This window comes from Symphalangus syndactylus, chromosome 1 (assembly GCF_028878055.3).
Source record: "Symphalangus syndactylus isolate Jambi chromosome 1, NHGRI_mSymSyn1-v2.1_pri, whole genome shotgun sequence".
NCBI lineage: Eukaryota > Metazoa > Chordata > Mammalia > Primates > Hylobatidae > Symphalangus > Symphalangus syndactylus.
The window spans coordinates 110,402,145-110,428,260 of record NC_072423.2 but is presented as its reverse complement, the minus strand read 5'-3'; the positions used below and the strand labels follow the sequence as shown (position 1 = coordinate 110,428,260).

Genomic DNA, 26,116 nt, shown 5'->3' with positions numbered 1-26,116 from the left:
AGCGGTTTGGAAGGAGTGGGGTAGCCGGCTGGGAAGCCAGGTGATCTCCCTGGGACAAGCTGCAGATTTTGGCAACTGGCTGCATGCACAGGCATTTGGGTTCAGCTGGCTCCAATAGATATCATGGTCAGGACATTGCTCAGAACCAATATACACTACCACCCATCCCTGGGAGCCTCAGTGTCCCCTTACTGGGCAGAGGGTGGGGATCCTGTGTTTACCTTCCTATCCCCTAAGGCCACAGTTCTGTACCTTGGCTCAACTTAGGGGGAAGAGGGGGCTCTAGAAAACATGCTAATGCCTGGGCCCTGCCCCCACCCCATTAAATAATACAGCTCAGTGGGTCTCTGGACACCCCCTTCACCTCCCTCCCCAGGGCAGCCCTTGGAGACAGCCCCTGGGCTGGGAAAACTCCTTGCAAAAGCCACAGGAAGATATGTGGGAGTGGCCTATGCCCTCTGGCCCCAGCAAAGCCAGGCTCCGTCCCAGGCTGTTGTGTAAGAGGCTGCTCCATTTTCCACAGTCATGACCAGCTTGGCTCTGTGGACACCTGCACAGACCATGGGCTCCCTGCTCAGCACACATTTATTGAGTACTTGGTATATGCTAGCTGGGAGCTCCAGCCAAGGGCAACCGGCCACTGCCCCTACCCCTCCCAGCCACACAGCCCCTGAGCAGCCAGGCAGCAAGGTCTATTTCAGGACAAGAATGGGCAGAAGAGGGGTTTGAAGCAGGCTAGGAGGTCTCTGACCCAGACAAGGAGGTCAGCGAAGGTTTCAGGGGACAGTGACCCCAAGCCAAGCACCGAAGGACAGGTACAGGTCAGAGGGACAACAGGTGGGTCCTGCCTGGGGTTGGCAGGGCCCTCGGCAGCCCGTCCAACCTCTCCCCAGCTTCCTCCGTGCTGAGTGCATAGCAGGTGCTTGTTAAGCCCCCATGGAAGGAGATGGCTTCTGTTCTGTTGGGCACTCAGTTCTGCGGGCAGAGATCCCACTCTGTGCCCCTCCCCATGCCCATCAGAAGCAGCCTCCTTGTTGAGGTCTCCACAAGCACCAGTTACAGGGCAGGACAGAGATGACAGTTATGCAGATGAGGTGGCAGGGGGACTGTCAGCTGCAGAAGGATCCCTTTCTATGGAGGGTGCTGAGAACAGTGAGGACACTGAGGCTCCAAGGAGGAGGGCAGGAGGCTTGCCCAGACTATCGCAGTGAGGCTAAGGTGGGTTAGGAGGAGACTGGAAGAGGAAGGGCCAAGGCGAGGCCCCCAGACCCTGCTGTACAAGCCCCTAGGGTTTCTGGGGCCTGTGCCAGCCAAGGTGTGGCTTAAACAATTACACATGCTGCCTCCCTCCCCTCAAGTTGCTCTGCCCAGGTACTGCTAGGCACAGCCCAGGGGGTGAGGCAGGCATGGAGTGGGGAGGAAGAAGGAGGGTGAAGGATGGAGAGATGGGAGAATTGAGAGTGAGTTCAGACTGCCCTGCCCGACTACTCTGTGAGAACAGGTGACAGTACCACCAGTTCCGGCATGTGACTGGGAGAAAGCCCCAGAAGGAGACCCGGATCCGGGGAGGACTATCAGTCGGGGGACTCACAGCCGTGGCCAGTAGAGGCCAGCTTCTTCCTTTCCCTGACCCTTGGACAGCCCCAGAGATCCCTTTCCTCATGTGACAGGTGGGGAACACTGGCCAGAGGGCACCCAATCCAGAAGCAGGACAGAGCCCACGGCTTACCCCACGACCTGTGCCCTTGGCTGACTGGCTCCTGGACACTGCCCAGCCTGGACCCAGGATTGGTGCAGGGAACAGCCAGAGAGTAATGGGAAGGGCTAGGTTCCTGGCCACGGTGGAGCATGGATCTCATCAAATTCACCATTGGGTGCTGACCAATGACACTCAGTCCTCTGCAGTGCGTAGGCAAAAGTATACCCCCACTATAGGCAAGTACACCCCACTCTGAAGCCACCCTCCCCGCAAGATGAGAATGAAGTCTCACAGGCAGCACCCAGCCAAGTCTGGGCCTTCCCCATGGCCATGTCTATGCGTCACTTCCGTGGCTGTGGCCCTCTAAGGCCAGGTCAGCTGCGCTGTTCCACAGCAGCAGGACATGCTCCTCTGGCCATGCTCTTAGCCCACTCATGCCAGCACTATCTTCAGACGTCATCTGAACCCACAACTTGCTGTTGTCCTAAACAGTCTGCCTAGGCCCTGCTTGAGACAGGACGTGGCCTGAATGGCCTCCTTCAGGCCTCTGACGGACCAAACCTCACTGGCACAGCACGGCAACTTGAGGGCAGTGGCTGCTCCCCCAAACCCCAGGTTTGGGTCTAGTCTATGTCTCAAGTGCTGAGAGGCCGAAGGAAGTGTCCCTCTCCAGGCCTCGGTTTCCCTATCTGTACCACACGGGAGTTAAACTGGACCAACTGGTCCCACAGTTCTCACTGACGCACATCTATAACACAAGTAAGGGTGGGGCCGTTCTACTGGGAGGGGGATTGGGAACCAAAAATCTCCTACTTCTGGTCCTGAGGTGGTTCCAAGGAACCTGGGGGCGCCACAGGCCCGGTGAGAAATAAACCCTCCAAGGACATCAGCCTGGCCAGTAGGGCAGCCCCTGCAGAGGGAGATGCATGGCAGAACATCGTGGTAGTGTAGGGACACCCTGAAGGTCCTGTGGCCAGGGGTTGCCTGGAGGAGGTGAGATGCAGGAGGGATGTGTGGGACAGGGCTGAGTGCTTGGACCCGAGCACTAGGGGGAATCCTGCCCCCGCCACTTACCATCTGTGTGATTTTATCATTTAGCCTGGCTAAGCCTCAATTTTTCTCATCTGTGAAAGTGGGATAAAAATGGACTGACCTAACATGTGTGAAATATACCACCGGGGGCCCAGCTTGTAGTGATTGATGTGGTTAAAACAACTACTTCCTTTACAAACATTTCCTTGGCATACTCACTCGTCCCCTTATCTCCTGCCTCTTCCTTGGCCCCAACTCCCACCCTCAAGCCTCTCCTCTCACCCTGCAGCAGACACTGCTTCCCCATCCTCCATCACTCCTTGCCTTCTGCAGAATCTCCACCTCCAGCCCAAGGTGACCCCATCCTCGGCTCAAGGGTAAATCCTGATTAGCCTGAACCAATCACAGTATACTGTTTAGATTGGCAGTGATTGGTTCAGAGTGGACATGTGACTCAGTGTCAGCCAGTGAGATGTGAGAGGAAGTCGGCTGGGGGCTTCTGGGCAAGGTTTCCTCCCCTCTTAAGAGAAACCCAGAGCAGACATCTCTTCCATGTCTAGTGCCTGGGTCTGCAGATGATGCCTGGAGCTCTGGCAGCCATCTTGTTGCCATACAGGAAGTTGGCCAAGGACAGACAGCTACACCAAAAGTGAGGCCACCAGGCCAAGCACAGGTGACCACTTGGTCTTTGCCAACAGCCGCATCACACACCTGTTGGCTCCCTGTCAGGGAATAAAGGGCCCACCATGAGGAAAACCCACCACACTGGGGTTCCATGATAAGCACAGAAGCAGCCTCTTGTTGGCAGCCAAATGCGCTCCTCAGACTCAGATCCTGAGGGGGTTGCAGTCAGCTCAATGCCTACTCCTCAAGGGCCCCATGACCTGGCACAGAGCTGGAGGAGGGGCATGGGGCTGGAGGAGGGACTCACAAAGGGCAGGGAGCTGGAGGAGGGTGTTGGTCAGGAAGGCTCCTGCCCCAGGGCCCTGGGTGGAGCCAGTAGCCTGGAGAGGGACATGGTGAGCAGTGAGTGAAGGCCAGAGGTGGGGAGGCTAGAGCTCTTCCCAGAACCTTCAAGTGTCCCAGATAGTCCCAGGGTCAGAGGCTGGAGCCAGCCCAGGCAAGGCCTCAGGGGCCAGCCAGGGAAGTGGGGCTCTGCCCATGGCAGGCTTCTGGGGTGCAAGGTCCCAGCTAGCCCAAAAGGGAGACACTCCAGCAAGCCTGGGGGGGGGTCCAAGGAGAGATACAAAGACTCCCAGGGCCCTAACACACCCACCACGGACTCAGCTCACAGAGAGAAAGGAGAAATGACTATTTGCAAGGGCCCTTAGCACAGAGGCCTGCTCTGCCAGCTCGTTCTCTTTTCTCATAACTGAAGTGGGGGCAGGGCGGGGGTGGGTTGTTTAGTTGTTTGTTTGCTGGAACTGGTGGCAGCACCAGGCCTGACCTTTAAGGCTTCAAATGCAGCGTTTTAGGCGGGGCCAGCAGGAGGAGAACACGGGCTGCGGAAGGAAGTGATCAAGACTGAAATGCCACATCAGGCTGGAAACTCGAGGCAGAGCATGGGCCTCTACTGTCTCAGGAATACGCCAGCTCCTCCAAGCCCACACTGCCTGGTGACAAAGTTGTCCTTCCCAAGGGGACCCAGAAAGCTTTTGTGTCTCTGAAACAGCACAGGGACATCAGAGTTTGCCCCACAGAAACCCAAGGAGTTGGGGCCTCACACCACATAGACATCTTGCCCTTCGAGTTTGCCAAAGCAGACCTCAATTTGCCCCCAGACCCATGCCATAGATTTTATTTATTTATTATTTATTTATTTATAAATGACAGGCTCTCTGAAACGGTGACTCTGTAGGCTCAGACCCAGACCACGCCACACCGGTTGCAGTCAAGAGATCTTTATTGGAGGAGTCTGGGGGAGAGCCGAAGCGGAAGAAGAAAGACAGCGAGGGCTCTGTAGCCTCCATCTTTTATGCCTAGGGACGTTACGTGGGGGTCGCTGGTTGGCTGAGGGGCTGGGTCTAGGCTGAGGCGGGAAGGCGTGACCTCTGATTGGCTCCTTTTGGCGGGCCTGTGTTGGGGAGGAAGAAGAACCCGGAACCAGCGCCATTAGGGTGCTCCTGTTACCTAACACTCTCACTCTGTGTCCAGGCTGGAGTCCAATGGCACCATCACAGCTCCCTATAGTCTCAACTTCCTGGGCTCAAGCCATCCTCCCACCTCAGCCTCCTGAGTAGCTGAGACCACAGGTGCGCACTACCACACCTGGCTAATTTCTGTATTTTTTGTAGAGATGGAGTTTTGCCATGTTGCCCAGGCTGATCTACAACTCCTGGGCTCAAGTGATCCTCCCACCTCGGCCTCCTAAAGTGCTGGGATTACAGGCGTCAGCCACTGCACCTGGCCGGATATTTTTATTTAAGAGAAACAGCTATACATCAGTGCAAGGAAGGCTGCATAGGGAGTCACCCTCCTCGCAGTCTGTACTGAGCATTAGGGATGGGGGCTGGGCCCTGCCCACAGAGTATGCGCAGCCACAGATATGTGGGGCTTGAAGGTTCCCTTCTCCCATCTTGGGCCTCAGTTTCCCTGTCTATATGATGGTGGTATCAGGACCTCAGGGATTTCTGTGGCTGTGGCATGTCCTTTCCAAGTCAGGGAAGCACACAAAGCCCATAATGCCCAAGGAGATGGTTGCACCCAGGCTCCCTGCCCCCACAGGAACCCCTCCTGGTCTGTAGGCTTCCTGAGCCCCTCACAGCCACTTCCCAAAATGCCAAGGGCCCTGGGCCATCACAGCACTGACAACACACAGGCGAGTCCTGAAAATGCCAGGAAAGCAAAACTCTCAAACAGAACCCACAAGAACTCGGTCCACACAGCTACTGGGGCCAGGGCCCATCACAGGGCACCTGGACAGCCTTATTTATGAAGACTCAGTAGAAAAAATCCATCCTTGAAGGAAGTGTCTTTGCTGGAGATGCTCCAGATAGAGAACATGTGGAGGAATCATCCCTCCAGATCATGAAGGGATCATTAAGCCAAAGTTTTTACAGCCCAAATCGTGCCCACGGTGTCTTGCTGGGGGGAGGACCCAAACCCACAGCAGATACTCAAGGGCTGCCAGTCTCCTGCCCTTCAGTGTGCAAATGAGAAGCATCCACTCTGAAAGGGAAAAGTGCCAGCCCAAGGTCACACAACAAGAGCTTCCCACTCTGCCTGAGCCCGGGCTCCACGCCCACCCTCCAGATTTTCCACGCGGGGAAGGGCTGTTTGTAAAGATGCTTCACTTCACAAAGGACTCACGGAGCTCCTCTGAGTCCCAAGTCCTCCAGTGAATCTAAATACCATTCAATTTGCAAAAATTTGAATTACAAGGATGCAGCCTCTGTTTCCTTTGCAGACTGTCATCACGCCAGTTGGTAGAAGATCAAACTTTCCAGCTCAGCCTTAACTCAGGCTGTTTCTAACATAAAAGTTTGCAAAACACTGGTCCTAACAATCAGGATGCTTTATTTCCCACTGCCAGTGTTTGCCCAGCTGAGCCCTGGCATTAACCTCAAAGGCAGGTGGTGAAGGTGGGCACTAGGAGCCCATTCTGGCTGCAGAGATAAACCACACATGTGCTTGCACTACATAGGCTCCCAAGCACATGCCCACATTTGAATTCATATGCACATACACGCACACACCTACTGCTGCCTACACACGAGAATGCCCATGCACACACATCTACACACATGCATTCATGTGTGAGTACAAACACACGCACACAAGTGGGTATATGCACAAGCATGCTTAGATGTGAACACATCTGACACATGCACACACATACATGAACACATAGGTGTAGACACGCCCACATACAAGCTGACATGTGCACACAGGCAAAGGCAAGAGCCAAGCATAAGAGGAAAGACTCACAAACCACAAGTGGGTCCCAAGTGCCTGTAGGGCCTGGATGGGTGCTGGGTGCTATGGATGAGGGGATAGTGGCTGGCACTTGAAGTGCAGGCCCAGCTAGACTGCAAATACCCCTTAGATCCTGTCGGGATCCACATGCCCTTATCACAGACTCCCTGGGGCCAGGCCCATCCCTCATGGTCTATCACACCCCAACCCTATGTGGCAGTACAGCCATGGAAGCCCTGTTTTACAGATGAGGCTCCAAAACCCAAAGAGGCTGTGGAAGTTCCCAAGGTCACACAGCTGTTGAGAGGTGTGGCAGAGTCTCAGTGCACACGAAGAGGGGGCTTGTACAGAAAGAACTAGCCAGCATGGAAGGCAGGCATCAAAGGGGAAGAAAGGGGCCCAGAGTCTAAGAGGGGCAGGGAAAAGACAGGCAGAGGGAGTGACTTCTCACCCTTTTCACCCACCCCTTCCCCTTTGTTTAATGAGGATCATTTCCAAGGTGGGAAAGAGGGATACTGATCAGCAGGAAAGGCTTCCCATGCCCCTCCCTCTCTGCTAAACAATTAGGCTGATGAGAGCTCAAAGTGGGTCAATCTGAAAAGCAGCCGTGAGACACCCAAGGTATGGCCAAAGGAGGGTCCAGGCACCCTCACACCGGAAGAGACAAGGCCCAGGGGCCACAGCTAAAGCAGGGCGTGGAGAAGAGCAGGAAGACCCCAGATCTGTCTTCTTAGGGCATTGGAATGTCAGAGTTGGAAGGATCCTGGAAGAGAGGAAACTGAGGCCCAGGGAGAGGAGGAGTTTTGTCCAAGGTCACCAAGCAAGCTACCCAACTGAGAAGATTGGGCTGGGCTTGCCCTTGACAGAGGCCCCCTCACCTAAGATGGGGGCTTTCAGAACTCCTTTGTGAAGATTCTCCCCACCTAATCCCAGCTAGACAGTCTCCTAGTTTGTGAGGCTCTCCCCTCACCAGGCTCAGTCACGGGTAACAGTGATGGCTGGGGACCCAGCAGGGCCAGACCAGATCCAGAAGGAAAAGCACTGTGAGGGCCCAGGTGAGAGGAGCGGGACCAGGACTGGGGACACCAAGCCAACAGCCAGAGTCTCATGGTGGCAGGGCAGGGCTTGGCTAAGCCTGCCCCTTAGGTCCTGACCTTATGTAGATTTGAATGACAGAACCTTGACTCCTTTAGGGAGGCCCCAAGAGACCCCTGTGGGGACCTGCAAGCCAGCAGGGCCATCTCAATCTCTGTGGTCACCTGCACTGGCCCCCCTTCTGCCCTTAGCCACAGGCAGCTCTGAAGGCTCTTCAGGTTACACAGGACAAGAGAAGAAGGGAAGGAAAAAAAAGCAAAAACCACACACACACTTCCCTTGGGGAATACGAATATTGATTCTGTAGCTTCTTGTTTAGACAGTAGGTACCAGAAGAAGAAGTAAAAAAAAACCTGACATGAAGAGAATCTTCCCAGTTGGCTGGAGGGCTGTAGCCAGCAATCGGAAAGCCCCTCACCCTCGGCCCCAGCATGTCCTCCCCAGGCCTGAGGCCCGCAGCCCAGTCACTTAAAGACACAAGGCACCAGGTCTGGAGGCAAATGTCAGCATGGGAGTGGGGTAGGTGGCTGGAAGGGGGAAGAGAGAGAAAGACCATTCCTATCCTACAGGCAACATTGCCCTGCTAGACAGAGCTCAGGCCCACCTGCCTTGACTCCCAAACCTCCAGCTGCCCCTTGGAGAGTTCCCTAGCAACAAGCCGTTGAACGCTGGTTCCCAAACCCCCCAAGTCCCACCCATCCAGATGGCATGAGGCCCCCCAAGCATCTATAAGATCCTAGCCCTGTGAAGTCCCCTCAGACTTGGCAAAACTGCCAAGGGACTAAAGGAGTCAGCCTCAGGTTTCTGTGAACAGCCCCCAGCCCCACCCCCACCTTCATGACCTTTCTCTCCGGAATCAGACTGGAATCTGGAGAGGGAAATGGCACCTCATCTTGAGATGAAGCCCCTCCTCTCCTCCACCCCTCCACACAGAGCAGGCCTGGCCCATAACTCAAAGCTCGGGGAAGGAAAGCTCTGGGCTGGGGGTGCTCCATGATGGCCTGTGTATACGTGGGAGGTAGATGGAGGTGAGCACTAGGGCTATGAGCACTGGGGCTGGCAAGGCAGCTTCGTGCCAAGGAAGGCCCTTCAGGGTGGCCTGAGACCCAGAGGAGGAAAGAGAGACAGACGGGGCAAAGTTACAGCTGGAAGCCCCAAGCCCAGCTCTCACATCCTAGGCCTCTTCATTTTCTTCTCAAAGATTCAGGCTTCAGGCCCCCATCCACTTCCTGGGCCCACTGCCCAGATGACCCCAGCCCTGTGGCTGGGCAGCCAAGTGTCTGACAGATCTATCCTTTCCCTGTCCTGCTTCTCATGGTTGTGGGCTTTAAGCAGGTCCCTTCATTTTTCTGAGGTCAGTCTCCCCATCTGGAGGATGGACATGACCACGGGCTCTGAGGTCAAGGCACTAATGTGGGTGAGGGGCCTGGCCTGGGCTCAGTAAGGGAGATCACCATTAGCCTGGCAATGTCCCCCCACCACAGTCAAGCTGTGTTGCAGGGAGTGAGGGAGGGAGGTGGCCCAGTGTCTTCCTCAAGGAGGTAGAATCTGGTGTGGGTGGGCAGAGCCTGAGAGAATGGCACAGCCCAGAGCTGGGATGGGAAGGCCTCTGGAAGGTTCGGGTGTGAGACCTTGAAGGAGGAGATCTAAACCCGAGAAAAAAAGCACAGTCATGGCAGGGCAGCATGAGCAAAGTAGAGAGACAGGTGGCCACCCAGCCCGTGGGAGCCCTGGAGACTGGCGGGTCTCACAGTGAGACTGGCTACCGCCCTGCTGCAGCATCCGGGCTTAATGCTAATGTTAACAGTAGCAGCCATGGCACCTGACGGAGCCCTCCCTGCCCACTAGAGGCGATATCCTCTCCCATTAATTCTCACCACCAGCCTCTTAAGCAGATTCTATCATTTCAATTGTGGAAACTAAGGCAAGGTCATCCCAATGGAGCCTGCAAAGTCTACACCTGACACCCAGCATGTCCCCAAACTACATCCTCCCAGGAGCTGGCAGTGTCCACCCATAAACATCTGAGGTGCCAGGAGCTGGCAGTGCCCACCTGCACACAGGCAGGAGGAGAAGGGGATACTCTCTGCAGAAGTCCACTTAGAGGCCAGCTTTACTCTGGAGTCAGTCTCTCCATGGGGACATGAGTGTGACAAACAATCTGGAGTGAGATTCACCTGCAGACTATGAGGGGACTCATCCTAAAATGAGTTTCCTCCTTTCTCAGGGGTTAGCCTGGCACAGATGACCAAAAGGAGGTGCCTGATAAAGATGGAGTCCAGGGGAACAGCAGCCAAGGGTCCCCACAAAGTCCTCCACACCAGGAGGGCTGTGAGTACCTGGCAGCTCTGTATCTCGGTGATGGCAGCATGGCTGCGAAGCCTCACCCCTCCCTCCTGCAAAAGCTGCGGCAGATTGTTGGGAAGATGGGGGACCCAGATGTGTGATGCTGCCTCCCTCCAACAGGGAGAGCCACAGGGAGATGGAGACAGGGGCTGGAAGGCACAGACAGACACACGTCACCCACCATTAACCGTAGCTAGACTGACGCGTGCCCTGTTGTAGGCACTGCTCCCCATGTGTCCACTCAGGAGAGGAGCATGTACTCTAGTTGTCATTAATCTGCTGGTGGTCCAAACCCCTCAGGCCCCTCACTGCTTCTGCCCACCCTCAGAGGAAGGGAGACGCTGGCCAACACCATCGCTAGAGCAGAGCTGGGCTAAGAGGGTGCAGTCAGGTGGGCCAGCTCAGCCGGGTGCTCCACCCAGTACTCAGCCAGGACTCCACAGAGCAGGGGACAGAGAAACCTGGGGGCACCGGAGAACAGGGCACAGAGGCCCAGCAGAGAGGTCAAAAGAGGCAGGCAGGGAAGGATAGGTACAGCTCTATGAAAGACCCAAAGAAGGGGGACAGGGGAGGAGGGAGGGAAAAACACAAGGGGAGGCAAAGCAGTGAGGGCTGCCCCTCAGCTGGCGGTGGTGGCCTGATGCTGGGGAGCATAACTGGAAAAAGGAGGAGGCAGGTGAAAGGTGTGCTCGGACTCAGGCCTCCCACACCCAGCCGGACAAGTGCACACATGTGTGCATACATGTGTGCACACATGTAGCCTCCTCCTTGTTTGAAACTCTGATCCAGGTCCAAGTAAGGTGAGAGAGCCCAACCTCCCCCCACCCCCCACCCCCCAAAAAAACCCTGAAGCCCTGTCCTCCCTTCAACGGTAACCCCTCTGTCCTTCTCAATCCAGCAGCAGCCTTGGTCCATTTTGTCTGGTGGACAGAGAGCCATACTGCCAGAGCGATTGCAGAAATCACAGCTAGCGGACCCCAAACCCACACTTGCTTAAAATCCAGCAGCTTGTGAAGCTGGGCCCCTTTGCACTGGCAGACACTAATGAGAAAATGACTTTCTCATCGGGGGCCTTCCCCACTGAGGGGTTGTCACTCCAGTGCCACGAAGCTGGGTTCCACTCTCCTCCTTGGAAATCCACCTGTATCAAAGTGTCATCCCAGCCTGGCCACACTGACCCAGCAGAAGGTTCTGGGAGGCCACCCATCCCTGAGCAGCCCCACAGAACCTTCTGGCCCCAACAACAGCCTAAACCTTTCTTATCAGTTCAACAAAAGCACCAATTCCACTGGCCATGGTCATGTGTGGGCCCCTTCCTCCCTCCAAGGATCAATGGGCATCCTCGTCTGCGGGACTGGGACAACTGAAGGGCGCTGGCTGTCAGAGCAAACCCTCTGTGTCGTTGTACCATTAGTCACCTCCCCCTGGACCCTCAGAGCGGCACAGCCCCCACCCCACCCCCACCCTCATTCTCTAATTACGGTTTGCAAGACATGTCCCAAACCCTCAAATTAGCTCCAACTATTCGACAAGAGAAGAGCGTCCAGCTGGAAATGTGCCGCTGCCGTCACACCCGCCTCGCCATCTTCTGGCTGAGGACAGAGGGACAGGTGTCTACTCTGGTCAGGGTCTCACATCGGCCTTCTAGAGGAGACTCGTGCAGGCCCAGAAGCCATCTGACCAACTGCACGTTGCAGGGAAAGGGAGTGAGGTCGGGAGAGGTGGAAAGAGACATCCACTTAAACCTTCACTCAAGGAGCTATGAAACGGCTAAGAAAAAAATAATTGTGGCTTGGCTCGTGCTTGGCTTTGAGGAAGAAAGAACAACCAAAAAATAATGCTTTTGCTTTTTTTAAGCACTATGATTGAAGTCCATTTCCATCACGGCAAATGAAAGACAATAACGCACCCACCAGCCCTGAACTTCCATACGATTCTTTTCTCCCTGGGCACCCCACACACACACATGAAAAATCCAGACGGTTGACAGAGGACACGTCCGTGCGGCACCTGTAATTTGCCAACTGATCACCCGCCTGAGCACAGCCAGGCTGTGCAATGAGAGAGATGACAAGACGGAGAGAGAGACCCAGAGAGGCGCTTTTCCTGAGTTTGTTTTTCCCTCATCTTATAGAGCCTACGAGCCGGAGTCGGCAGGTTTTGTGGCAGGACCAGGGGCTCTTACCCTTGGGCAGAGCTGGTTTAAATGACGCAGAGCCAGCCTCTCCCTTTCCCTGAGGCCAGACCCTTCCCCTTGGCCACCAGCAGCCCGACGACTCATGCCCCAATCTCCAGGCCAGGACACTGGTGAAGGAGTCCAGGGACAGGTGGCTCCTCAGACCCGGAGACAGATAACAGAAGCGAGGTGGTCACCGGGCCCCAAAGGGGTGTCTGGGCACTGACATAGGGCTGAAGCACAGTGTCAGGAAACTGATACGTCCTAAAGGCCACATGCACTGAACATCCACTCCCAGCCCCAGACACATCTGGCTAAGCTCACCCGGAGGAGGCAGCCCGAGTTTGCTGGCTCTTGGGGAGGAGGAGAGGGCTCAGAAGGACCAGAAAATCTGTGGAAGCTGGCAGAGCCAGGAGAGGCTATTACTCTGTTGACAGCAGCAGCAGGCGCAGGCAGGGGTCCTTCCCACCCTTCACCTTCTGCCCGGACCCCAACGCCTTCACCTCCCAACTGGGCTCTCCAGGGGACTCTCTCCTCAGGTGGAGGGGGGGCCAAGAACAGGGGACACTGCCTCTGTGGCACTGGCCACAGCAAGAAGGTGCTCGCATCCTCAGCATACAGCTCCCCACTAAAGGAAAAGGCCCTTGAAGGCAGGTGTGGAGATGTCCCTCAACTCTGGCTGTAAAGCGCCGGATTCCCACCAGGGAGGGAACGTGGGGCAGATGCGCGGCTCCAACTCCGCCGGGCAGGGGTCGCTGACCGCCCCCCTCACCCAACCCAGGTTTCCCTCTCACCGGGTCAGCGGTAGGGAATCAGCTGACAAGCTCGGACCGCCCCCCCCCCACCCAACTCCTCCCGGGGCTTGAAAATCTTGCCTTGTCTCATTCGGGGGATTTAGGGGAAGCAGGGGCACCGCGGGGAAGTTTCGAGACGCAGCCAGAGCGCCGGGACCGCGGCTGCCAGCCTTCGGGGCTTGGGGCCGCCGCCCCCGGGCGCAGCGGGCAGCCGGACCCAGCGCCTCTGCCCTGGCGCGGGGCGCAGGGAAGGAGTAGTGCGGACCCGGGGCAGAGCGGGGCGCAAGGCTCGGCCGGGGTCCCGCGGCCGGCCGAGGCCACTTACGTGTGCTGCTGGGGGAAGCTGTAGGCAGAGGCGCCGGGGGCGGCGAGCAGCGGTAGAAGCAGCAGCGGCGGCAGCAGCAGCCACAGCGGGCGCGGGGGCCCGGACGCCGGGCGCCGGGTGCCGGGGCCAGGCTGGGGGCCGCAGCCGGGCCAGGGGCGCGCAGTCCGCGCTGGGCCGGGCCGAGAGGCGCCGCAGGTCCGAGGCGGCACCGCCATGTTTCCATTCAAGATGCGGCGCCGCGGGGAGGGGGGGCAGTGGCGGCGGCGGCGGCGGCGGCGGGGGGGTGGGGGGGCGCGGGCGGCGGGCGGTAACTCGGCCTCTCCTCCGCCGCCGCCTTCTCCGCGCGGGGCCTCCGGGGCTGCACGGGCCGCAGCGCCTCTGCGGGCTGCGCGCTGCGATCTTCCTGCAGCGCCGGCTCCAAGCGCTCTGAGTGCCCGACCCGGGACCTGCGCTCAAATAGCAGCCGCCGCCAACCTGCCGGCACCGCCCTCTTCTCTCTCTCCCTCCCTCCCTCCCTCCCTCTTCCCGAGCTGGCCCGCCCCCGCGCGCCCCCGCCGCGGCCACGCGCCCACCCGTGCCCGCGCGCCCCTCGTCCCCGCGCAGTCCGAAGCCTGCCCTACTGGCTCGCGCGTCCTGCGCCCCAACCGCTGTCCGACAGCCCCGGGTGCGCCCCCGCCCCCACACCTCAGGCCCTGCCGCTCCTCTCCACCCCACCCGCAGGAAGAGTCCCGGGCGCCGCGGCCCAAGGCAGGAGCATATGTGACCCTTCTGGGGGCTCGACCTTCAACAGGCTTAAGGCCTGGAGTCACAGGTTTAATGGTGGAGTGACAGCTTCAGCGGAGACCAGAAAAGGAGCCATGCTGAACTTACAGCCCCCGTGGCTCTAGCTATCTTCAAGATTTCTCTCTGTCGGGGGTTTGCACGCCCGGCTGCTGGCAGAAAGGGCATGGACCTCCTGGTTCCCTAAGCAGAAACCTGGGCCCGGCTGTACGGTTGTGGGGGGCTGGGGATGGCAGGATGCAGCCCTCTGCAGCCACTTGCTTCGCTTCCCTGGGCTGAACAGGCACTGTGTGCAGGCCCGTCCCAAGCCCCAGCTCCCGGGGTTTGCACAGCCTCTGTTTAGATTCTTCCAGAGCCAGAAAGCTCATCTCTGCACAACCCAGTCCTTTCTGTCCTGGAGGCCCCTGGCTCTTCCCTGCTGTGGGGAGAAGACTGGGGCTGGTGTCAACCTTGACTCCACAGCTTGTGGCCCTTTCAGAGCCTCAATGTCCTTGCTTGTGAATGCTTGTGTGGGTGCCCACTCCCATTTCCAGGATGAAGTGAGAATGGGGAGAATCTCTTGGTAAACTGAAGCATTCACAATGAGGGGAGACCATCCCTAGGATTCTGTTGAAGTTGCCCTGGAACCCAGCTCTGCCTCTGGTGCAGATAGGATGAGAGAATGCTCCCCACCAACTTGACACAGGGCAGGACCCCCTCAGCAATAACTGCCCACAGACCTGGCCTATCACGAGGAATGAGGGATAGTAACCAGCTGGGCAGGATGGTTCGGAAACGTCCAGATGCCCCACCTCATGGTTTCAGTGGCCCTCCTATCACCCATTCACAAGTCAGCCCAAGGAGGGCTTGCAGTTGAAGTGGAATAGTAGCCCCTGGACTGAAAAGGGTAGGGGTAGGGGCTGGAAATAGGGCCCAGGACAACCTTCCCTTGCTGCCTAGTCCTGCCTTGGCTCCTCCAATCCCAGCAAACCAGCGCTTGACAGGGAATAGTTTCCTTCATTTCTTGAAGTGTCCTCCTCCCTTGACCTGAATGAGCCTTCAGGGGCCAGATTGAGGTTTGCCAGCAGATCCCAAACCATGAGACCCCAAAAAAAGTATCAGAGGAAGGCAACGCAGGGGCCAGGGGCCTGGTGGACAGGTGGGACCTGATGGACTATGGGAGACAACAGCCCAGCTCTTTGGGGGGACAAGCAGGGTCCTCACTGAGCCAGTTGCCCCCGCCTCCACCGCCACCTCTGGACACAATGGGAGGGCAGGGGGGCAGGGGTCCTGCTCAGGAGTCGACAAGCGTGAGCTAAACAGGCGCACTCCCAGCCCTGCCTGCTGGGACCTGTCCCCAGTATCTCTGTCTTCCTCATGCCCAAGGTAGGGCTGGCCTGTGATATCCTCTCTTACCTGTTTGCTGGACAAATAATACCTGTGCCCATGGCCCCAGGGGACCATCATAAAGGACATCATTCCTCTTGGGTGCCCTGTCGGGGGTGGGCGCCTTCCCAAGGCAGACTCTGCAGTGGTCTGAGAAATGTGAGGGTCAGCCTCCCTGCCCTCCAACACCAGGGTAGCAGCGCTATCCCCAAAGTGTCCAGGCCATCAGGCACATAGAGTCAGTCTCGGTACAGTGGGTGGGTTTTGGCAGTTGGGCATTTCAGTTCTAGCCTCCACAGATGTGCACCTAATTGAGGCTGCTGGCGCCAAGGGAAAGGCGGGAGATTTTGGTTGACAGGCCGTCAAAGAAAGACAAATAAGGAGGGGAGGTAATTAAGAGTAAACAAGTGGTAGGTGTTTATGGATTACAACTTTTGAGGCTCACAACATCCTCGGCCCTCTTGGCAGCTGGCTACAGCCACACGTTAAGATCTTGGGAGAAAAATTTGAGCCTTCCCAAGGAATAGGGGGACTTCCATGGCAGGCACATTGGTAAATGTGGAGCTGCCCACCTGGCCCAAGTTGCCTGTGCTGGAAGACATAGGGTGGCAGGGGCAGGTGAAGCTACCCTGACAGGGGGCCTGGTAGGTGCCAGTTCTGCATGGGAGGTCAGCTCAGCAGGTCAGAAGAGACTGATAGAGCCATAGAGAGAAACTACTATGTGCCAAGCAGGCCATGGGCTCAGTTGTGCCACTCGAGGCCCGTCCCAAGCCCCAACTCCCGGGGTTTGCACAGCCTCTATTTAGATTCTCCCAGAGCCAGAAAGCTCATCTCTGCACAACCCAGTCCTTTCTGTCCTGGAGGCCCCTGGCTCTTCCCTGCTGTGAGGAGAAGACTGGGGCTGGTGTCAACTTTGACTCCACAGCTTGTGGCCCTTTCATAGGAAGCCCATCAAGAACATCCAGGACGCCTGTGGTGGCGAGATTCTCACCCTAGCCTGCCCCGCGTCCAGTCTCACCTTTTATCAACAGGCTGGACAGCTCCTTATTCAGAGAAAACTCCTGCCTCGGGCTTTACTCCTGCAGTTCCTCCTGCCTGGAATACCCTCTTTTACCGCTACCATTTGAACTCAAGATATTTATGAGCCCATTAATACCACTTATACCAGGAAGCCTTCCTGGGGTACTACCACCCCCAACTGGGTGGGCCTCCTCCTCTTGGTCCTGTCCCTTCTGCTTCCTGCGCTGGCCAGTAGTATGCTGTGGCCTCTTGCCTTGGGTTCAGAAACACACCTGCACTCTGGCCTCTTTTTTTTTTTTTTTTTTTTTTTTTTTTGAGACAGAGTCTCACTGTGTCGCCAGGCTGGAGTGCAAGTGCAATGGCATGATCTCGGCTCACTACAACCTCCAACTCCCTGGTTCAAGCGATTCTCCTGCCTCAGCCTCCTCAGTAACTGGGATTACAGGCACGTGCCACCGCACCCAGCTAATTTTTGTATTTTTAGTAGAGACAGGGTTTCACTATCTTGGCCAAGATGGTCTTGAACTCCTGACTTCATGATCCGCCCGCCTTGGCTTCCCAAAGTGCTGGGATTACAGGCATGAGCCACCACACCCAGCCTACTCTGGACTCTTGTCGAGCTGAGCCCTGAGGTTCCCTAGTCCTTGTCACCCCCTCCAAGCCTCATGTAGTGCTTAGCCATGGGAGGGCACAGGAAGTATTGACATATAGAGTCATTTGGGGCCAGGCATGGTGGCTTATGCCTGTAATCCCTAGCATTATGGGAAGCCGAGGTGGGTGGATTACCTGAGTTCAGGAGTTCAAGAGCAGCCTGGCCAACATGACGAAACTCCATCTCTACCAAAAATACAAAAAAAGAAAAAAAATTAGCTGGCTGTGGTGGCCGGCGCCTGTAGTCCCAGCTGCTCAGGAGGCTGAGGCAGGAGAATCGCTTGAACTTGGGAGACGGAGGGTACCATGAGCCAAGATCGCACCATTGCACTCCAGCCTGGGCGACAGAGCAAGACTTTGTCTCAAAACAAACAAAGAAACAAACAAACAGACAAAAACACACACAAAAAAAACACAAAGAATCATTTGATGGCATGTCAAGGGAGCCCAGGGGTGTACCCAGGAAGGGTGGTCTGGCCTGGGCATGAGGTGTGTCAGCTTTGACGTCAAACATCACAGGTTGTGTAAGCAAGTCATTTTGCCTCTGCGAGCCCATTTCTTCATCCTTATAGTGGGAGACACCCCCATGTGGCAGAGGTGGTCTGAAGACCCAAAGCATCTAACACCCTGAGGGAAGACTTGGTACTCAGCAGGGGCTTAGCGAAGGGGAGACAACAGACTCAGCCATCCCCAAGAAAGGCAGGCTGTGTATGCAGGCAGACAGGGAAATATTCCTGGAAAAGGGGGAGGGATTTCAGCTCAGTCTTGCAAAGTGAATAGGTCGGGATGGGCATATTAGGGCGAGGAGGAGGGGACATTCTTTTGAGTGAGCATGACTTGAGCCAACATTTGCCCTTCTGAGCCCTGTTTACCCAGCTCTGCCTCCACCTGGGTCCGTTGAGCTGGCCCCAGCCTTGGCCAGTGTTCTGCTGTCCCTGCCTCATCCAGCCCACTCTAAGTTACCAATTCTCTGCCCGCTTTGGGCTGGACTCATTGGTCCCCAAGGGCCCCCAGCTGGGATTCATTCCACGTATGAAGGACTACCAGCACTTGCACCTGCCAGTGGCTGCCATGGCTCGCCCATCAGTTCCTTGGGGATACCCAAGGATGCAATGCTCCCCAAAATGCCCCTGTCTGAGCATGGTATAGATGCTCAGTGGCCTCCAGATGCAATCAGACAGGACCCTACCTCTGCACACGTCAATAATTTTTCAAGGTTCCTTGGCGCAATATCAACCGATGGTCAGTTTAGTACCACTTACTGTAATATATGGAGGGGGCTGGAGTTTAACCCTTTCAGGCATTGCAAGCTGTCACTACCTGCACATCAAAGTTAGGGCCAAGTCCCAGGTCATAAACAGTCAGAACCCATAGGACCTCCTCATTAGAAAGAGGGGAAACTGAGGCCCAGAAAAGGGAGGAGACTTGCCTGAGGCTGCCCAGTGGTCAATGCAGATCAGAGTGTGGAGCTTTGAGTCTGGAGATCTGGGTCATCATCCCAGATCTGTCTCCCTATGACCAAGTATGAGGCCAGTCTCAGAGACACCAAACCATGGGTCTTGATATCCCCATCCTGGCCTCTGAAGGGAAGCCCATAACCCAGCATTGGGCCATGGAAAAATCGCGCCTCCCTGTACTGCAGTGGAAGCCGCCTGGTTAGACCTCCATCATCCCAAGAGTCACTGAACTCAGATTATTTGACTGAGCAAGGGAGGATGCTGGTTAATTGAGTAGGTTCTGGCAAGTATAAGAGGCTTGATCCTTGGCCCCTGGGAGCTCCCCACTTGGTAGGGGAATGTGATACACAGGAAAAACATGGTGAGTACCTCAAACCACACATAATTACATCATGTCGGTGAAAAAAAGCAAGTGGTCCCTCAGTGTTCTGAGGAGGCCCAGGTGATCAGGGAAGGCTTCCTGGACAAGGGGACCTTGAAACTGGCACAGAAGGGTAGGAAGGGTTTGGACAAATGAATGGCTGGAGGTGGGAGAAAAGAGTGTCCTTGGCAGAGGGTCTGAGCAAAGGCCTGAGACAGAAGTGAGCTGGCCCTCTTCCCTGGGGGCAGGCACAGCTCCCCTGGGGGGTGTATGCCTGAGTAAGTGAGCTCCTGGCAGAGGCAGGGAGAGAGGTGGTGTAGCCTCACAGGCAGCATGGGGCAAGGCTCAGCTGGGCAGTGTCAGGACAGGACAGCCTGCTCACCCCTGCATCCAGGACACCAGGACCCTGGGTGGCTTTGTCCTTAGAGAAGGAGGAGAAACAAGTTGATCATTGGTTGTGTGAGCACAGGGAAGCTCAGCCTCACCTTCACTGCCTCAGCTACCCTCACAAAACTCAGGTCCTCCCAGCTTCAACAGGACGGAAATGGGCACAACTGCTCAGCTAGAGGGTCTGCTCCCACCAGGAGCCTCTGCCTCAGCTGTCCCCATTGCCACTGGCAGATGCTCCAGACAGTCTGGAGTTTTCTTCAGAGAGGTCAGGATCAACCTGCTCATTTTTTGATAAAGAAACTGAGGGCCATGGAGGGGCAGGACTGGTCTCAAGCTTCCAGTAAGCAAAGAGACACAGGATCCAGGCTAAGGTCTAAGTTCCATCCTCTGTACCTGCTCCCAGCCACTGGGGTCTTCAGAACCCTCAGAACCCTCTTTGAGAGGACCCTGGCCCAAACATCTGCCCAGGGGAGTAGGAGGCCCCTTGGTGCCACCCGTGTCGCACGTGCCTTGATGTGTGTAGTGCAAGGGCCCAGAGCTGGTTTGCCCCTCCCCTAAGGCCTTCATCCCACTCTGGCAGCAGAAAATGAGGACAAATAAAAGAGAGAAATTCTCCCTTCAGAAGAGCATTAGGTGTCTGAATCGTTTCCGAATAAATAAAAGTCTCCTCAGAGCCCCCGGCCAGCACTGACAGCAGCTGTAACTCTCCATAAGATGTGTTTTTCTGCCTCTAGGTGGAAGCGAAGAGTGTTGGTGGTAGGCTAAGCTGGGCTGTGACGAGGCAGCCTTCCGTTACTGCCCAACATCCCATCAACGCCTCAGCGGAATGGCCACGGCAAATTGTCTCCTCTGATAGCTGCCCTTCCAGGCCAGTCAGAGAAGGGTGAGAAGCGGGCCCAGCCTCTCCGACCAAGGGGGTTGGGGGAGAGCTTCCTGGGCGGTTCCCTTCCCTGCCCACGGTTGGGATCTGGTTGTCAGTAATTCTGAAGACAACTGTCCCTAACTTACTTGCTCATTTTGCAACTGAGAAAACTGAGGCACAGAGGATTTTGGCCACTTGCTGAATGAAATGAGAGGGCCAGGGATGCATCTCATGAATAAGCCAGCTCTGCCCACTGTGTCAGGAATGAGGGGTCTGCTTCCTCAGAGGAGGCTCTCTGAGGGCAGGGCCATACCTCATGCCATCCACCTTCCTGTTGGTAACAACAGAAGGCACTTGAGTGACTGCCCTAAGTATAGATGGATATGAAATGGCAGGAGAGATCAAGGCTGTATACCCAAGGAAGTATCTTCTTCAGCACACAGGTAGGCGAAGCACCCTGAGGAAAGTCCTCGAGTCTTCTGCTTCTGCACAAAGCACTTCTTGGCTTCTGCTCATCAACTCCTTAGGGAATTAGCCTCTGCTAGGCAGCTGTGGGGAGGGCAGGACCTGGCTCTACCATCACTTAATTTAACTGATGGCTGCTCTTCCTGTGAGGGGCAGTTAGCCCTCTGTTTGTTGAACCTGGAAGATGGATGAAGCTAGATGGTTCTTGGAACCTGCAGGGGAGGATGGCGCTGTGTGGGGTGGAGGCAGGGCCAGGAGGAGCATCATGTCGTGGGAGTCTGGAGGGCTTGAGAGGCAGCCCTGCTGCATTTGGTGAGGTGCCTGCCTCCTTGGGGTGGTGCTGGCACTCAGGCCCCTCCACCTGAGTTTCTTGGACACCGGGCGGGGAGGGGAAGGGATGCTCTCAGCCTTATAACAAATCCAGCTTTCCTATTAGCACAGGTGTAGATCTCTCCACCCCAGCATCATGGCCTCATCTGCAGTCTTCATTGCTCTCCCTAGAGCTGGGGCCTTTGAGACCTCTGCCTGCTTCCAGGCCTGAGGTGAGCTGGGGGGCGGGGGGTGGGGCAGAGAGCAAGCAGGCATGGGGCTCCTCACCAGCTGGTTGGAGTAACCTAAGGATGTAGATGCTAGAGGAGCCCCTCTCAGTCTGGATCTAGTGCCCCAGAAGCCAGTCTGCCAGCCTTTGAACATAGTCCAAATGGAGGAGGGCGTTTTCCAGCCCAGGCCTCCATGAAACCTTCAATGCTGCTGACCCAAGGGGGAATGGGTAAGCCCCTGCTGCGGAAGGTCATTCTGGATTGGAGGCTACTCTGCTGCCTCAGAGGCACAGTTAAGAGTTGGGCCCAGGCAGGGCTGGGAGTTCTGGCTCTTCAGACCACACAAAGGGGCAAAGTGAGCAGGGCTGTCCCTCCCCAAGCTTGGTAGAAACACTCCTGTCTCTCTTCTGCTAGCATGAAGTAGTACCTAGTTAAGCAAATACAAGGAGCATCTGCTCAGGATGGAAGATGCAGGCCATGTGGTATGGCAGGAAATAGGGACAGGGATGGGAGTTTTGGGGGATAGACAGGACAGGGGCTGGCCTGGGACCATTGCCCCCAGGTGGGCTAGCTGAGGGAGGGGCATCATTGCCCCAAAGGTGTGAGGTGGGAAGGGGAGGCTGTCCAGGGTACACGTCCAGAAATGACTATGGCTTGTCAGGATTCTGGGTCCCGTTCCACCTGGGCCCCGAGTATGGGCAGATAGGAAACATCCTGGCCACTCTGGAGATGACTGAGCCGCAGAATCCCTTTCAAAGGACAGCAGGATCTCTGTGGACCCCTTACTCCATTCCATAGTTGGGCAAACGGAGCCTCAGAGGTTTGGGGTAGGCCCAAAGTTGCCCAGTAAGCAGTAGAGACCAGGTCCCATGTCCCCTGGGTCCTTGCTTGGGGCCATCCATGGTCTTGTCTGATGGTTAGAGCTGGCCCATGTTCCCATCTTCGGTGTCTGTTTTCCACTTGCTGATAAGGGGCTTATACTGAGGCCAGCAGAGCAAGGCGGGTGCCAAGACAAATGCAGAGAGCAGAGGGCCCCTCAGTAGCCTAGACAGACCCTAGAGGTCTGGGAGCCCCCAAGGCAGAACTAAACCCTCTCTCCTCCCAGAGACTTTTGCTGGGCTCCAGGCCCCAGAAGGGGTGCTTGGGAGGCTGTACCTGCATAGGCTAGTGAGAGTCCAGAGGAGAGTGAGGAGGCTCCTACCTACTTATGTTCCCACCAGCTGGAAGCCCCTCCCCTCCCTCCGCCATGGCCTTCCTGAGCCCTGCTTGGCAGCTCCAAAGCACCATCTTGCTGAGGTCTTAATTTCTAAATGAGTGAGGAGGAGCTTCAGGGAGGCAGAGGCGGGGGGAAGTCTCACTGAGAGAAACCTCAGGGAGGATCAGCATGTGGACTCAGCAGTTTGCAACAAGCCACCAAGGTCTTACCTGAAAATCTAAGCTGGCTGCTGTGGGGTGGCTGGGAGCAGGCCATGGACAGGAAAGACTGGCAGTGAGTCAGGCATGGGGCAAGAGTGGAAGGTAGAACTCAAACACCAGGGCAATGGGTATGCCAGGCATGCTCACCCCTCAGAGTGTAGGGCATTATCAAGTGTTGATGAATGAATAAATGACTATGTAATCATACGTCACCTCCATCGCGCTGAGGCCTGGGGTCAGGCTTGGCATGTGTGACCCCTCCCAGTCCTGCAGGTGAGATCCCTGGGAGTAAGATGAACCCTGGCTGGGCACAGTGGCTCACGCCTACAATCCCAGCACTTTGGGAGGCTGAGGCAGGCGGATCACCTGATATCGGAAGTTTGAGACCAGCCTGATCAACATGGAGAAACCCCGTCTCTACTAAAAGTACAAAATTAGCTGGGTGTGGTGGCACATGCCTGTAATCCCAGCTACTCAAGAGGCTGAGGCAGGAGAATCGCTTGAACCCAGGAGGCAGAGGTTGTGGTGAGCCGAGATTGTGCCATTGCACTCCAGCCTGGGCAACAAGAGTGAAACTCTGTCTCAAACAAACAAACAAACAAACAAAAGATGAACCCTGCCTTCAGAACTCCATGTAACCTCCTCCCAGGCTGCCCTGCTATTCCCTGCCAGCCACATCTCTCTGATTAGATTCAGAGCTCCCTGTAAGCCCCAGCCACTCAATGGTCCCCTCTCCCAACAAATGCACACGCACTACTGCCGTTCTCCTGGATGTGCCTGGGTAGCTGCTGCCCATTCAGGCTGGTCTGGCTGCTCGCATAGAAAGCTGGACAGCTCTAGGGTCTTCTTACCCCAGGCTCTGCTCACCCCTCAGGCCCCTAAGCCTGTTCTTGGCAGAGGTTTGGGACCACAGGGACCACACTGTGACCTCACTGAGTCTTGCTGCGGTACCCATAAGTAGGCCCCAAGGGGCTAGACCCCAGGCTGGAGTGCCCCTGTTCCTAACTTCCCCTGGGGACTATATGTTCACTGTACAGATGAAAAGGGCTTGCCCCAGGTCACTGGGGCTTATGATTTTCAAGTAAGAATTCCTGATGTTTCCTCCAGAATAATAACCCCCATCACCACTCCCTCCTTTTCAACCCCTTCATCCCCACTTCCTACCAGGCACTGGGCCAGAAGGATGTCTAATTCTCAAAACAGCTTTCCAGGTAGGTAGCATTAGCCCCATTGCCCCACTGGGCAGATGAAGAAACTGAGGCTCCAGTAGTTCTGAGTGGCTTGTTTAAGGCTGGCTGGGAAGCAGCAAAGATAGGCTCCAACTCCCGATCCAGCTCCTCCTGGGTTGATTCATGAGGAGCATATTGTAATCTTTTTTTTTTAGTAATCCCATTTTATCTCAATATGCAAAACTATGCACATGGCATGCAAATTATTAGAAATGCTCCCAGGGTGACAGTGCAGCCTTTGGGTTTCACCAATGATCCAATTCGGTGGCCTCGCTCTCATTTTAGCTGAGCCTCTTTACTGTGCCTCCCCACCAAGGTACCTCTGGGGAGGGCTTTGCAGGAGAGAGTTGAAGATTTGTTGGCACATGGCCAGTGAGGTGAGCAGCCTCAGACCCCATGAATGAGGCAAGGGTCCTATGCCCAGCCCCCTTCCTTCCTCTCCTGCCCCTTATTGGACTCCTTGAGGCTTAGAGTTGAACGTCTGCACTTTGGTGTGCATGAGGACAGGGGCTGCTTACTGCTGCCAGAATATGGGAAGGCTTTCTGGAGGTGGAGTAGAGAAGGACATTCCAGATGAAGGGAACATTGGAGAACTAGTAAAAGGTGTTGAGGTAGGATCTGCTCCAGGGAAAGCCAGTGAAGCATTGAAGGTCTGCTCTGTTTCGAGGAATGAGGCTTCTCCATGATGAAAGAGCCCTTTCCACCAGAGCAGGCAGGACAGGAGGCTGGGAGGTGGGTGGCCAGGCTAGATCCAAGCTGCAGCCACAAATCATGGGAGAAATGTCCCATGAGCATAGGGTGGAAAGGACAGTCATCCAGCACCTTGGCCTGATTCATGGCTAGGGAGGTAGCAGACATCCACCGGGCCCAGGTAACCTTGAGCTTGTTAGCTGACGTCACTGCACCTCAGTCTTCCTGAAGGTAAAATGGGTTCAGTAAACTCCTCATCTTCCTTTCAGAGCTGCTGGGAGGCCACTGGGGGCTTCTCCCATTGCTGAATCATAAAGCATTTATGGAAAGACTGTACTCGTGGTGTCCTCCAGACCTGCAGAGGGAGGCGGGGCAGGAGTGCCACCACCACCCCTACACACACCACTCCCCGAGGTGATGAGCCAGGCCTGGCACATGCCAGACACCCCCACCCAGCCAGCTAGGAACAGAGCCCCAAGTCAAGGTTAGGGCCAGGCTCAGGGTCCATTTCAGTGATTGGTCAGCAAGGAGGGCAGCACGTGGAGGCCTCCCTGCCTGTTTCTGAGGTGCACAGGGAAAGTGGCGTGGCCTGCGGTGAGCAATGGTGGAAGCAGAGTCTCAGAGAGACTCCAAGACAGACAAACAGAAAGGGTCCAGAGGTGGGTGGCTGAGCTCAGTATGGAATCTTGCTTTCTATTAGAAAGGCCCCAGGAGGGTCTGGTAAATTGATCAGACAGGGGCAGCTTCCAGGCAGGGAGGGGATCCATGGAAGCTGGGTCTACCCGTTCCAGGACACTGGATTTCAAACTGGTTTTAAAGCAACAAGGAATTATTTTTAAACTAAATTGGATGCAGATCCCTAATATATGCCAGATTGAAGTAGGGTTGTTCTGATGGAGGGTGGTCAGGGGGTTGAGAGGCTCCCAGGACAGAATCAGGGTGCATGCCCTGCACTGGAGGTGGTACAGGTGCTGGGCAGAGGCTTCTGCCCCTGACAGGGTCTGGACTGTGGTTTCCACTCTCCTAGGACGACCTTGTGAAAAGCCTTTTACAGCCATGGGCTTCATGTTCTCATCTGCAGAATGGGAGCTGTTGGTACCCCGGCCCAGCAGGCCCCTCAGTTGCCAGAACAACTGTTGGGGCAGAGAGCCCTCTCTCTCAGGCTGCCCCACTTCATGGAGAGGGGGGCAGGTATTTATTCATCCTCCGTAAGAACTGAGGTCTTGGCGAACTCATCTGCCTCCCGGCTCAGCTAATTGGAATCAGTTCCCCACTTCTCCTCTGCCTCTCAGTAAATTATGCGAATTCCCCCAGTCAGAGGCCTGGGTGATGGACAGCCCTGTCACAGCAGCCTAAGTGTTTAGAGAGCAATTGTTCTGGGGAAGGCTGCCATTCCTCAAGCGTGTGCTGTGCGGGGCGCCACGAGGAGAGCCAGCCTGGCCCTGCCGCTGCCCCTGTCCCTGCCCCTGTCCTTGCTCCGCTGCCCGCCCCTGCCCCCACTGCTGCCCC

General features: G+C 56.1%; 1 protein-coding gene across 5 annotated transcripts in view; it reads right to left on the bottom strand.

Moving 5' to 3' along the window:
- CACNA2D2 (calcium voltage-gated channel auxiliary subunit alpha2delta 2) overlaps window positions 1-13,830 on the bottom strand; it is a 142,189-nt gene extending 128,359 nt beyond the window's left edge. For 3 of the 5 annotated variants that reach the window (XM_055275869.2, XM_055275879.2, XM_055275910.2), the window contains exon 1: window positions 13,383-13,829. In XM_055275869.2, the coding sequence (XP_055131844.2) occupies window positions 13,383-13,597 (215 nt within the window). In that variant the 5' untranslated portion in view covers window positions 13,598-13,829. Of the gene's footprint in view, window positions 1-13,382 lie in introns of all 5 variants that reach the window. The other 2 variants (XM_055275900.2, XM_055275918.2) reach the window with 2 other exon arrangements.
- Window positions 13,831-26,116: the final 12,286 nt, after the last annotated feature.